This window comes from Sardina pilchardus, chromosome 3 (genome assembly GCF_963854185.1).
Source record: "Sardina pilchardus chromosome 3, fSarPil1.1, whole genome shotgun sequence".
Lineage (NCBI taxonomy): Eukaryota > Metazoa > Chordata > Actinopteri > Clupeiformes > Clupeidae > Sardina > Sardina pilchardus.
The window spans coordinates 7,597,668-7,611,937 of NC_084996.1; the positions used below are offsets into that span (position 1 = coordinate 7,597,668).

At 40.8% G+C, this 14,270-nt stretch overlaps 1 protein-coding gene across 1 annotated transcript in view; it reads left to right on the plus strand.

Moving 5' to 3' along the window:
* scn4ab (sodium channel, voltage-gated, type IV, alpha, b) overlaps positions 1-8,714 on the plus strand; it is a 42,654-nt gene extending 33,940 nt beyond the window's left edge. Inside the window, exons 23-27 of the mRNA XM_062531604.1 lie at positions 86-139; positions 239-376; positions 661-765; positions 2,126-2,396; positions 3,506-8,714. Coding sequence (XP_062387588.1) covers positions 86-139; positions 239-376; positions 661-765; positions 2,126-2,396; positions 3,506-4,740 — 1,803 coding nt within the window. The 3' untranslated portion in view covers positions 4,741-8,714. The remainder of the gene's footprint in view (positions 1-85; positions 140-238; positions 377-660; positions 766-2,125; positions 2,397-3,505) is intronic.
* The last annotated feature ends 5,556 nt before the right edge of the window (positions 8,715-14,270 follow it).

Here is a 14,270-nt window from a genome sequence, read left to right on the forward strand (position 1 = left end):
ACCAAGCATGTACATTTTTGTTTGGATGGTATTTTGCAAAAAAAAAAAAATGGATGTTAACATCAATCTTGTGTCTTTAATGCAGTCAACATTTAAGGGATGGATGGACATCATGTATGGTGCAGTTGATTCACGTGGGGTTAGTGTTTTCCTGTTTAATAAGACCAATACTTCATACACATTACATGGCTAACTGTGTCGTTATTTGAAGTAATATCATTTTCTTTTTCCTTGACAGATTGAAGATCAACCTGAGTATGAAGCAAACCTCTACATGTACCTCTATTTTGTAATATTCATCATCTTTGGCTCCTTCTTTACCCTTAATCTCTTCATTGGTGTCATCATTGACAATTTCAACCAACAGAAAGCAAAGATAAGTATTTAAGAAGTTATATCAAAACTGAATTAATAAAATTGTGTGTGAACTGGACAAAAAAATTGGTAATTCCTCAATGCAACAGTTTGAGCACTTTTTGAGAAGTGATGCGAGTAGCCAAGAAAATGTTGTGGTACCCCAAAGAGTTAAATGCAGAAGTGCCGGAAGCACAGGCCCAATTAAAACACTGGTTTAAAAAGGCAGCATGTTCACCTGTGATTGTGAATTTATGCTGTGTACTGTACCTCTGCATGTTAGAATAATTGTCTTTGTCCCTTTACTTTGGAGGTAAGGACATCTTCATGACAGAAGAACAGAAAAAGTACTACAATGCTATGAAGAAACTGGGTTCTAAGAAGCCACAGAAGCCTATACCAAGACCAGAGGTCAGTAAACAACAACAAAACATGGGCTAGCTTGTTAACCTTTCTCGTATACTTACACATATTTAATATGTGTGTCTTAAACATCAACTTTTATATTGACTCAACTTGGCGTAACTTTTCATGTTGTCTCTAGATATAGTATCCAGTGGTGTATGTCAGTGGGAACTTTTCACTCAACTACATTGCTAAATTCTGAGCTTGTAGTAGCACTGCTTCAGTTTCTTTGTCTTTGTGTACTGCAGAAACCACTTGAAACACTATAGTTGAGGCTAAATTCAATACAATTTAACTAATTTGTTGTAGTGTGATTAACAATTAGATATTATCTCAAAGCACTTCGTAGAGCCTTTCCAATGCCCTTGTCTCAAAGGCCTGAATTGTATCAATGGGAATATGATTTAGCCTATTACTGTAAGTGAAGTAATATTGACTATATTATATAATATTATTAGTATAATATATTTAAGGAACACTCCACCGTTTTTTCATATTAAACTATGCTATTCCCTTAACTAGGACGAGTTGATACATACCTTTCATGTCTCAATGCGCACACTCAATCTTTCTGTTGCCACTTTGCTAGCACTTAGCTTAGCCCAGTTCATTCATTAGGATCCAAACAGAGATGAAGTTAGAAGCGACCAAATACCTCCACGTGTTCAATCCTGAAAAATCCTCTCATTGGTTTTATTGACGAAAGTGAGAGGGGGAGGTTGTCTGGCTATCACCATGCTAAGATTGAACATTAATATGGGGAGTCTGCACTTTATTTCTTCTGCACAAGAGGTGTGATCAATGGGCATTGTTCAAATGACTCCATACACTTGGATAGTCCTTCAACCAATCAGATCTGGTGCGTCTTTAGGATAAGCTAGTTTATGATTGGACCCAAAGGTGCTAGGGACAGGAAGCAGAGGAGATAGGTGTGCAGGTTTCCAGCCTGAGCTGCCCGACGAAATCCAAATTTGCCAGCAGATCTATAGGCAGGGCTTCCCCAGCCTAAGCGGGAGGGGGAGAGGATTTTTCATGAGTGATAATATTACTCATGTAACTGTATTTAAATAGGGAAAACGTGGAGGTGTTTGGTCGCTTCTAACTTCATCTCTGTTTGGATCCTAATGAATGAACTGGGCTAAGCTATACAGTAAGTGCTAGCAAAGTGGCGCCGCGCGACAGAAAGATTGAGTGCACATATTGAGACGCGAGAGATAAGTATCAACTCGTCCTAGTGAAGGGAATAACATAGTTTAATGGTGAAAAAAATGGTGCAGTGTTCCTTTACATTTTTGATAACCTTTGACAAGGATGACCATTGTTCTGCATTCTGCTGATAAGCCTTGTTGTCATTTTGGACTTACAGAACAAAATTTCAGGACTGGTGTATGACTTGGTCACCCAACAATTCTTTGACATCCTTATCATGATATTGATCATGCTCAACATGATAACCATGATGGTGGAAACGGATGACCAGAGTAAAGAGAAGGAAGACATACTTTTCCTCATCAACTTGGCCTTCATTGTGGTCTTCACCACAGAATGCAGCCTGAAAATGATTGCCCTCCGACAGTATTTCTTCACAATTGGCTGGAACATTTTTGACTTTGTTGTTGTTATTCTATCCGTAGTGGGTAAGTACAAATTATAATTTGTTTCCACCTTTTCTTCCATATAACGAAATGAGGCATCCTTTTAGGGTTCAGATGGTTACAAAATACATTTGTGCATTAAAGGAGAACTCTGGTAATTTTTAACATAAAGTACAGTTCATCACGTTCACAAAAAAACATGAAAAAAAAAACGTTGTTGTCTGACACATGTTATCCGGGTAGCGGCTGAAGCAGCGAAAGGTCCCTACAAACTATGATATGGGGAACAGTACATGTACAGTACTAAACTTAGCCTTTGTGCTTCCTAACAGACTCAAAATGTCAACAAGTGCTGTGCAACATGAACAGTCCTTGATTACAGTATGATTGGCTTAATGGCGTTCGATGTTGTTGTAAAATGCAGCACAAACATACATCTTGACCGCATTTCGTTCGATAGTACTGCACTACCACAACTTCATATATCTGACTCCGCTTGCGCGTTGTGTCTAAACAGTGCCCCTTAGAAGCCTGTCGGGGCTTATTGCTTAATTGTAGCCTAGGCTACAAACAATAGGCTAAGCGTAATGTACATAATCAACTGAGCTCTGTGATAAAAATGGCCGGTTCTTCTTTAACTGCGTCATTGGATGGGTCCACAATTTGAGGAGATGCGTAAGGCACCAACAAGAGCCAAAGTGTGGTTCTAAAGTCTAAAGCTATTAAAGATTCTTTAGTATTATGTACAAGAAAATACTATTCTTAAGGAGTATCAGACTATTTGAACAATTTGAAAATGGCCATTTCCATGTGCCCGGGTTGACCGACATGACATTTACATCAAGTCACTTCAAGTCAAGTCACTTTTATTTATAAAGCACATTTAAATACAACAGGAGTTGACCCAAAGCGCTTTACATTAGAAGAAGTCAGGTTTGGGCAGGACAGTTGATACAAAGGGGGCCCAAGAATACACAGGTCTTGACTAAAACAATGTGCAAAATAAGTAAAAAGAAAACAATATTAAGAACAACATAGAGTAAAACAGGTACAATAGAATAAAACAAGAAAATAAAAGTATCCAACTGCATGGAAAAGGAAACCAGGTTAGATGTTGGCCATTAATGATGTTTGTATTTCTTTTTTTAAAGGCCTTGTGCTGGCAGACCTCATTGAGAAATATTTTGTCTCTCCAACTCTTTTCCGTGTGATCCGACTGGCAAGGATTGGTCGAGTTCTGCGCCTTATTCGTGGTGCCAAGGGAATCCGGACACTTCTGTTTGCCCTGATGATGTCACTTCCTGCACTTTTCAATATTGGCCTTCTGCTTTTCCTCATCATGTTCATTTTCTCCATTTTTGGCATGTCCAACTTCGCCTATGTCAAGCGTGAAGGCATGGTTGATGACATGTTTAACTTCGAGACTTTTGGCAACAGCATCATCTGCCTTTTCATGATCACAACTTCAGCTGGTTGGGACGGACTCCTTTCACCCATTTTGAACAGTGCTCCACCGGATTGTGACCCTGACTTGGAAAACCCAGGATCAGATGTGAGGGGTAACTGTGGCAGCCCTGGAGTAGGAATTGTCTTCTTCTGCACCTACATTGTGATGTCCTTCTTGGTGGTGGTCAACATGTACATTGCCATCATCCTGGAGAACTTCAACGTGGCCACTGAGGAAAGCGCTGACCCATTGTGCGAGGATGATTTTGAGATGTTCTACGAGATGTGGGAGAAGTTTGATCCAGATGCCTCACAGTTCATCAGCTACAGCCAGCTGTCCGAGTTTTGCGACACCTTAAAAGACCCCCTCAGGATCCCAAAACCAAACACAATCAAGCTGATCACCATGGACCTGCCCATGGTGCCAGGTGATAAGATCCACTGTCTGGACATCCTTCTGGCCCTGACTGCCAATGTACTCGGTGACTCAGGAGAGTTGGACACGCTCAAGGCGAGCATGGAGGAGAAGTTCATGGCCAACAACCCATCCAAGACATCCTACGAGCCCATCACCACCACACTGAAGCGCAAGCAAGAGGACGTGGCTGCCCGAGTCATCCAGAAAGCCTGGCGCAAGTACATCCTCCGCCGTTCCCTCAAGCATGCCTCGTTCCTGTTCCGTGAGAAGTCCGACCAGACTGAGGATGGGGAGGAGCCACCTGAGAAGGATGGAATGATTGCTTTCAGAATGAGCCAGTTCTATGGGGATGGGATGGAGCAAGATGTTGCCATGTGGAACCCCATAGCTGCTTCTGACAAACTGCCTCTCACTCCCTCTGGTCGTGTGGAGGTCCAGAATGAGGTGGTCTTGCACTCTTCCCCATACACTATCCCTGACACAGCCGAATTTGTTGACAGCCTGAGGGAGAGTATCGTTTAGATGTAATTCCTCAAGGGTTAGTAGTGTCACCTTAATGTTTTGGTGTCTAGTGCCTCTTGGGTGCATTGTGTAAAGTCAAATGTTTCAGAATGGTCTTCAAGGCCTTCTGATTGTGGTGGTATAGATTGTTACGTTTTAGCATGGCTAAAATGCAATGCAATTTCTCCCAAAAGTGGGGCCCACCCTCTCCATATCAGACTTTGATCCTTAGCCAAATAATAATGAATGACAGCTATAATTACTTGAAAAATTATATGCATCAGAAAATTGTTACTAACTAGAACAAGTTTAGTTTTGTTTAATTACTAACTAAAATAAGTAAACAATGGAAGTAATTGTTACCTTGGTATGACTATTGGAGTGCACTAGATATTTATTTTATTTAAAAATCTTTTATTCATTGTTGTCGGCGACTTTTCCCTGCAGAAAACTGGTTGGCAACATTGATATGCCATGTCATTAGAGGTACACGTTTCCAACTCAAAATGGAAATGCAAATTAGAGCCAGTCAACCATCAAGGAAAGTCTAATCTTTTCTTTGGGGACACTCCAGGAAACAGCCAGAATTTACAGTTGAACAGCAGTATATCAGAGATGGGTCAGCCAAAACTACAGGAGCTACTGAAGCCATTGTTTTTAAGCGGAAATATATTAAAACTCCCCTGGTGACGACATGTTTATGTACAGACCTCAAAACTCTATGCTTCTAAAATCTAAATGAGCAGAAAGTCAGAAAAATGCACTGCAGATATTGATATATGTGATGACACCAAAACAGTTCTAATGAGGAATAGTCATATGTCATAGGTTGTCAAAACCATGCTGATAATATTTATTTAATTACATTTGTATTTATTTTATTTAATTCTAATACCATGATTCAAAAGTAGCCACACACTTTCTGTTACTTTTGTATGCTGTATGTAAAATGATTGGTTGTGTTATCATCACCCCAAGTCATCTCCTATAGATCATTTAAAACTGAGGCCCTTTAACATGCTGGTCCTGTGTGATGGAATAGTGGGAGAAAGCTGGACCCTACAAAGATGTGCTACCAAGAGCCCCCTGGGTGTTTTGGTTGTCATTGACATTAATAGAGAGTATAAAGAGAACTCTTACTGTATAAACAGAGAATTGTTGTGCTGGGCTGCCCAGTGGGGTTCTGAAATGTTACTTGTCCTCTTGGTGAGCGATGGTCAGAAGAGCCTTTTTTAAAAAAAAAAAATACAACAACAAAAAACACTGGCAGGTTTCTAAATTGTCAGCACGCTCAGATCTCCTCTGGTGTATGAACATGTATGTCATTTTTCAGTGTTTTTAGATGACATGTCTGCCACAGAGATTATCTTCTGCATGCAAGATTTAAACACTGGCAATTTCTTGTTAAATGAACAACGAATTAATATATTTTTAGGTAAATATATTTTTTATAAATTTGTTTTGTATCGTTCTCCTTGTAAAAAAGCTTTGTTGTAGATATTTGCTTGTCCTAGATTTTCTTTCATTCTTTAACATCATGTTTACATATTTGTTCTAATCAAGTGAGCTTCCAGAAGTAATCATGTTTGTCTCAGTTTAATGAGTTTGAATTCTTAAAACTGGCCATTACATAATAGAATGTAAGTATAGATCTTTGTTGGTTGACTGTGGAAAAAAATTGCCAAAACTTTGCAACCACTGTCTAGGAATCAAATATATCAGGGATGCTCAACAACTATATAGAAGAACATACAAGAGCAGAAAGTTCTCAAACTTCACCTATATATATTTTTTAAGTAGGATTTTATATAAGTAACCATAGATTTTTCCCCCAGTAGCCTATTGAAAATGTTGACTTGTAATGTGAAAGTTGGAAAAATATGAATATCAATATATTTTACCCTACAAAATTAACTATTTTTGATTTATGGCACTTCCACAAACAACCAGTCTTACCTAAACATTGCTTCCTTTTAAATTATCATTGCCAGAGAATGGGCAGTTTAACAATATAATTGTTGTGTCTCATTTTTGTAGAAATAGGAATGCATTCATGAATTGATATGTAGTTTATATTTTCAACTATTCTTTCAAATTTAGATGAGCGATTTATCTAGTAATGCTAAACCTGTGCAACCTGTCAGATAAGTTTTGCTTTTCAAGAGTTCGGAGAGGTCTTCGGAATGCTGTTCTGGTATTTCAGTAATTAAGTGCAATTACATTAGTGTATAGTGACATTGACATGTTCTTCAACTAAATTATTTTAGTTATAATAATAATAATACATTTTATTTATAAAGCGCCTTTCAAGACACCCAAGGTCGCTTAGTTACTGTATGTAGCTGTTGATTTTTGCATTTTGAAAGTTTTGTAAAGTTTGTAATAGTTAAAGTTATTTTTAAATAAAAATAAAAGTGTCACCCAGCAATAATCCAGTATTGGCTAAAGTAACTCAGCTAGTTATGTGTGTAGATTCTGAGAGTTGCTTTCTGCTGTTGTAGAAAAATATTTTCTTGAAAAAAACAATCTCTATCCCAATTGAAGAGGCCTGGCATCACTTAGCATAAACCCAACTTAATAAGAAAGAAAAAAGGGCAGTCAGTGTTCGGCAATGCAACAAGGTCGTCATTTTAAATTCCGTCAGCATGAATTGTCGTGACTTCATGATGCTATACGACAACTCAATAACGCAAAATTCAGCAGTTATGGCATGAGTTTCAGAGAACAAGATTCTCATTCATGTTGTGCACGTTTAAAGAGACGTGTCTCCACAGAGTGTCTCAGACTCAACTTCAGTTGTTCAGTGGCAGCAGCTAACTTTCAGTAGCAGAAGGGAACAAGAGCCCCTGGAGGCCTAGAATGAAGCTCAGCCAGCTTCAAAATGACCCGTCCCTCTTGTGTCAAATTCTCTCACTTTGTTGATTTCAAGGTTAATGTGAACACTCACGATGATGTCATTAGAGCCCAATGTGTCTAATCATACTGATCCTGATAATTGACCTCTCCATCAGTCGGTCGAAGCAGGCGTTGTCCATGTTCATTTTTTATCGTGAACGTCTGCATGTCTGCAATGGTCTAAATGGCACACAGATCCCTGTAGTATAACTGTGTTACCAGCTCAACTTTCAGCTCATCTAGAAGTCTAAAAAGAGCTGTCTTTTTTATCATTAAACAATTGAACTACTGTAAACTGCATTGTATTTTGTATTGTAAACTACATTTTGATTTATAAAACATTTTGTAGTTATTTTTCCTTTCAACCTTCATCAATTCTTTTTCAAGTTCACTGAGATACGCCAATGTGTGTGATACAATGATAGCAATATATTCATCTCCCCACAATGCTGTGAACAATACTCTCTCAAGCCCAAAAGTGAACAGAATTTTTGGAACCTATGCACTGTCCAAATTGGCATACGCTATAATTAACTTCAGGGCAGGAGAAAGAGTCACTGTCTACTCCATGCCATGCCGTGATTGAGAATCAGAATTATATTTGTTTGAGTTGTATTTGTGAATGCTTTGATAAATGGATCGATGTGACTGTTTGTGTGATTCACTATAGATCAGGGTTTGTCCATGTTGCTCTTGATCCACCCCCCCTACAGTCCCCTTCATCAGTGTGGTTTCCAGTTCTCCCTGCCCTGGATAGCTGACTGAACTCCATCAGTTCCGCTGGAGATTAAATGGACATGCACAGCATCCTGCCAATCCAGGTCATTTGAACCACACTGCTTTGTGTCAGGTGTCACTGAGTAGGAATGGAAGATTTCCAGTGCAGGAAGGCTCAGTGGCTGGTTTGATTCTCTGCTTTTAGGACAGAAAGGGAGGAGAGTTTCTCTTGAATGTGTGCATTCTCGATGATGCTTGTACATATGTATTATGACTTTCATTTTGGAATGATTTTTTTTTTTTAGGTCTTTGTATAATGACAGTGCCTTTTACAAATGCAGTATAAATTCACTTCAAATGCCAATAAATGATGTGGAAATTCAGCTTTTTTTATTTTTGAAATGAGTGTTTCATTTTTAGAACATGTCCATATAATCTTAAGTCACACACTTGTTTCTCTCAGCAGCAACATGCCATCTACTGGCTCACTCTAAATGTCACAACTTTCAAGATCCAAGTGTGCAGACATTCCCTTTTCTATTTTTAGTGTGCTTTGCTGGCTAGCTTTAACCTGTTAAGTCACAGAGTGTTTTTACAACAAGTGTCTTAACGTTGCTAAGTTTCATCATCGAAGCCGCAGTGTGACATTTTCTAGATTCTTGCTCAGTTCAGTCGGTGATTTAAGAGGTGTGGCTGCCATGGCAACGCCACACACGGGGCGGAAGCTGGTTCACAGGCCATAAATACGCCTGCGCTTCGTTATCACGTCTCAACTGCATTGATAAGATGGTTGTTGTGGCTGCAGCCTAAGGCTGACCTCAATGCAGAAAATTGTGCGCAATACCACTCGACCTCTGTACTTGCCGGCCTCTTTCATCTAAAAAAAAAAGGCGTCAGTACCTGTAAGGACAGTGGAAGGACTATCTATGGTAACTATGGTGCCAGTTACTAGAGGATTGAGCAGCCCCATTTAAGACTAAAGCAAAAGTTTTGGATTAGAGACATTTACAGTATACAGAAATAGTATTTTGTCCAAATGTGCTGTACCATGTTCAAAAAAAGTTGACCCCCTCACCTTCCATTTCCAGTGCAATTTATACTCTGCTGTTAACCTTAGAGAGTGTGGACTGAGAGACTCCTCCCTTGAGAAAATGTTTCAGTGCGTGTGTTTGTGGTCTCTGGCTCTACCCCTGTTCCCCTGAGGTACCACGTGATCTAAAAGGCAATGTAATCAGAGAACACTAAATTTTTGCTGGTGGTGGTGGGGGGTCCCCCTTCTCCCTCCCCTTATAAATGACCCCTCTAGACAGTACAGTACATCTCTGAAAAAAGTTAGGCCACCATCTAGCTATATGGCTTCTCTACATCATTTACAGTGCACTGGGCAGGAAAACTAGAACGTCGACAGTTGAGGAACCAGAAGACAAAGAGCTTAGAACATCGTCAGGGAGGGAACAGATCCTTCTATGAAATGGGTGCCTTTTCCACCATAAAATCTTCAAAATTTACATCAGAAGTAAACTTCTTTTCAATCTATCCACAGCATTAAAGACCTAATATTTCACATTATATAAAGACTGAGATATGATAAAGGTCACAGGGGAGTATGTGACGGGGTGCTACATTTCATGATAAAATGGCTCTAGCTATCCGGTATCAGTCTATTTATTGACTTAACATACATGCCTCCAATTAGCTTATGATAGTGTTAAAACTGTAATGAAAAACAGTTATTCCTGTCAAATCTCTTTGTGATTTCATTTCATGTAACAGTATACAGACAAAACAAGTTAATGTGATGGGGAAGTAAGTCAAATAATGTCTTATTCGGGGGGAAAAATATATATTTAATTCTGAAAATAACAAGTTTGATAAGAATATAACATTTATTTGGTGATATTTTATGGAAATCTTTCTGCTAAATTTGTTTTGTAATCTTGTTGTATTGCTGTAATTTTGCTTTTCCACTCCTCCATCACTCTAATGTTTGAAACAAAACCATTGGTAATACTGTATACTGTATAAAGAAACTTAGACTGAATTGGAGTTACAGTAAGTCTTTCATAGTCAGAAGAACGCATATCCTGTGCAGCCAAATTCACCAATTTATCACAAAACATCATAATGTCTTTTGTCCATGTAAAACGTGTGGAGAGACTACAGTAACTAGCCAAAGCCCTGAGAAGTACCCAAGGCCCGACGACGCTCAAGTTCCAGACATGTGCACATGTCAGAGGTCAAAGGTCACCTGTGACCTTAGCACCCCCAGAGTTCATGCGTTTCACACATCCTGACTTGGAACACGGTGGTAGTGTTACACCACTAACACCCACAACGGCACAGAAAAACATCAACTTACTCAAAAACATCAACCAGCCGGGGTCGTGCACTCATTCACACATAGCTCTCACAGCACATGGATGAAGGCATGTTTGTGTAAAGATTGTCCGCCAGAAGCTCAAGGCACTGACATTTAAGTGGAATGTTTAAACTGACAGACTTTACTGAGCTCTTACAGTAGCTATACAGTCTGTCAGGTAAAACATTCCACAAAAAATGTTTCTGGTTTACTTCCCACGCATGATTGACAGGCTACTTCAGAACCCTGGTTGTCATGTTACCGGTTACTGTATATGAGTAAATGCTGAAAAATTAACGTGAAGGAAACATCTGTAAATACAGAATACATGCAAACGCACTACACTGCAAATAAGTTGGAAACGTACACACACAGCATAACACAAACTAAATACCATGCCAAAGCCATATGCTGACAGAAATGACACCATAATCTCAGCACATTTTTCCCATCAGTGCACTAACTATTTTTAAAGTCTGGGAATATTTCAACAAGTGATTCACACAAACACACACACACACACACACACACACACACACACATACACAGAAATACACACACCCACTGACACACACACACACTAATCTAATAAAGCTGTATTGTTGAATCCATCAGATCTTTGTGCCTGCATGCATGCATGTGTGTGTGTGTGTGTGGTCGTGTGTGTACACGAGAACAGGTACATTCAAGAGTGGTATGTGGGCCTCAGGCTCCCTGTGAGAGATGGACAGCGGGGCAGAATCTGCGCTGTCAACAAGTGTACGCTCCCCTCCGCAGGCCCAACAGCTGGCCCCCGCGGAGGTGCAACATGAGAGGATGCAAGTGCCTACAGCAGCGGTGGGACGTCGGGTGTACTGGCAGAGAGAGAGGAAGGGAAAGCATACACAGCGTGCCTGGGTAAGATGGCCTCCAGCGCCTCCTTTGAAACTGGAGAGATAGTGGATGGGAGAGTCGTAGGCTGGGGATTGTTGGGTGTGGTGGGGCGGGGTGGGGGAGGTTGTCTGAGGTTGCCCAAGGTGAGAGGTCACCCACCCACATTTCACTAATCAGCTGGTCTCCCTTCGAGGCCAGAGGTCAGACTTAAAAGGTTAAGAGCACATTCCATTTGCCATGCAGGTGCCTCTGGCTGCAGGTGCCTGAGTGGACATTAGGCAAACATCCAGGAATTACTACAGTAAACTTAACTCTTTTTCATCTAAATGAAAATAGTTATCTTCCTCTTCTTTTTTTAAGGGAACTGTCTGGCATACTCATTTAGAATATCTAAAATAGGTTTTAATATTTCACAGTAGTAATGATTTTCAAAGGACCATTGTTTATCACAAGGTGCATCTGTTATATAAACAAATATTAATCATCAGCATTACCACATGACAAGTTATCTCAACAGATTCTAGCTAAGACAACTTGTATTCTGTCAATATAGCTATGCTATGGATAAGTAAATTAATTATATAATGACATGAATACACACACAGATGTGTGGCAACTTGTGAATGCGCCAATTTATTAGGCTTACCCTATGGTATCCTTAAAGGTTAAAAAGTCCAGAGGTCAAATAATCTAGCAAAGTTGACTGACAAGTAAGATAGCGTAAGACTGAGGAATTGACTGCATGGTTCCCTAACAGATGAAAACGAGTCAGGTAGGCTTCAGGGCATGCAGCGTCGCAACTCAAACCAAGGTAATCTGGCGGAACCTGAGTTGTTGCATAAGCTCTCTAACGAGCTATAATGACTGAACAAATTGTCTATAAAAATGGAATGCTGTTTATAAAGCATCATAAAAAGAGAGCCACTTGTGGGTGAGGAGTGGTTTCTGCTGATGAAACCTATTATACCAGTAGGCCTACAGCATTTGTTGGAGAACATTCTGGAATTTAGGATTCTTAATTGATGCTTATTTAATTGTTGCTCTTTTGTTGCTCTTCAAAGTGACTTATTAAAATGTTTCCCTTGCTTCAGTTCTTTTAGCACATGCACTTAGAGGTGAATTACAACACTGGTGATATTAGCATGGGTCTGAGGAGATGATCCCTCCAGCTCCCAGGAGACAGGGCTAAACAAATAAAGGCTCAAAGCGTCCTGCCGCGATGAAGACGTGAGCAGAGCCTCATTCATGCCCTCAGATATTCATTCATAAAGAGCTCAAGACTCTGAAACTTGATCGACTGATTCCTTCAGCGTCTGGAGACGGTAAACAAATCTAGTCGAAACCAACACTGGATCTGGAGGCAAAATAACCGTGTGCTAAGTTTGCTATTAGGGCAACTGACACCGGGCATGTCCCAGGTCCAACACGAGGCTCAAAGTGTTTTGTTATTTTTTTTAGACGAAGCATCAACAGCGGAAGTGTCAGGCTCCAACAGTAATAAGAGGGTCACTTGATAGTGGTTTAAAATAGTCGTCACAGTCGCGTCTTAAAAGGACACTATACATTAGTATTGAAGTGTTGGAGTGTGACGGGAGTGTGTGCTTGTTTTCTGCTCAGAGTGTTACTGGGTACATGTGTACATGGATCTGTACATATGTGAGTTTAAAAGTGTTTCAATGAAATGGTTTGATTGATCTTGTGTCAACTTGCATATCTCTCAGTACGTGTGTGTGTGTGTGTGTGTGTGTGTGTGTGTGTGTGTGTGTGTGTGTGTGAGTGTGAGAGTGTGTCTGTGATAGATTTAACTCTTCCTCACAGAATGCTTCTGATCCCAATCCATGGCTTCCACAGCTCCTGTGTCTGCCGAAGCATTCATTCATCCTTAAGGGCTGGCAGCTGGAGGGTGGGGCGGCGTTTACGGCTCGGCCCCGTACCCCCTTACCCTTTCTCCCCTTCCTCCCTCATTAGCTGAGGAAATGCCAGGGCGATTACCTGTGCCCACCCTGAGGACGTTAACCACCCCTCCCTCCCTCCCTACCTCCCCACCCACACACCCACGGACACAAGGGGACCCCTCTAATCCAGGCGCTGCCCTCCATCAAGGGTATCGCCCCACACAGCTTTCAGGAACCCCTGGAACATGCGGTGGGTGTCAATGTGTGCCAGTGCATGCCTGGTTTAACCCCCCCATCCCCCACTCCCCCGTCACCGCTCAAATACCTTTTGGCTGGCACCCTCTCTGGCCTGCCAAGGGAGACTGGGGGCAAACGGAAGCATGGGATTTGTGTGTAGGTGTGTGTGTGTGTGTGTGTGTGTGTGTGTGTGTGTGTGTCTGTACGAATGTGTGTGAGTATATGTTTGTCTCTCTCTCTCTCTATGTGTGTGTGTGTGTGTGTGTGTGTCTGTACGAATGTGTGTGAGTATATGTTTGTCTTTCTCTCTCTCTCTCTCTCTCTCTCTCTCTCTCTCTCTCTGTGTGTGTGTGTGTGTGTGTGTATGTGGGTCTGTACTACTGTATGTGTTTGAATGTATGTTTCTGTGTGTGTGTGTGTGTGTGTGTGTGTGTGTGTGTGTGTGTGTGTGTGTGCGCGTGCATGTATGTATGTGTGTGTGTGTGTGTGTGTGTGTGCATGTGTGTGAATGGTAGATGATTCTGTAAGGCTCTGGTCTCTGGGCTCTGGTCTCCCATGCCCTGCCCTCCCCCAAG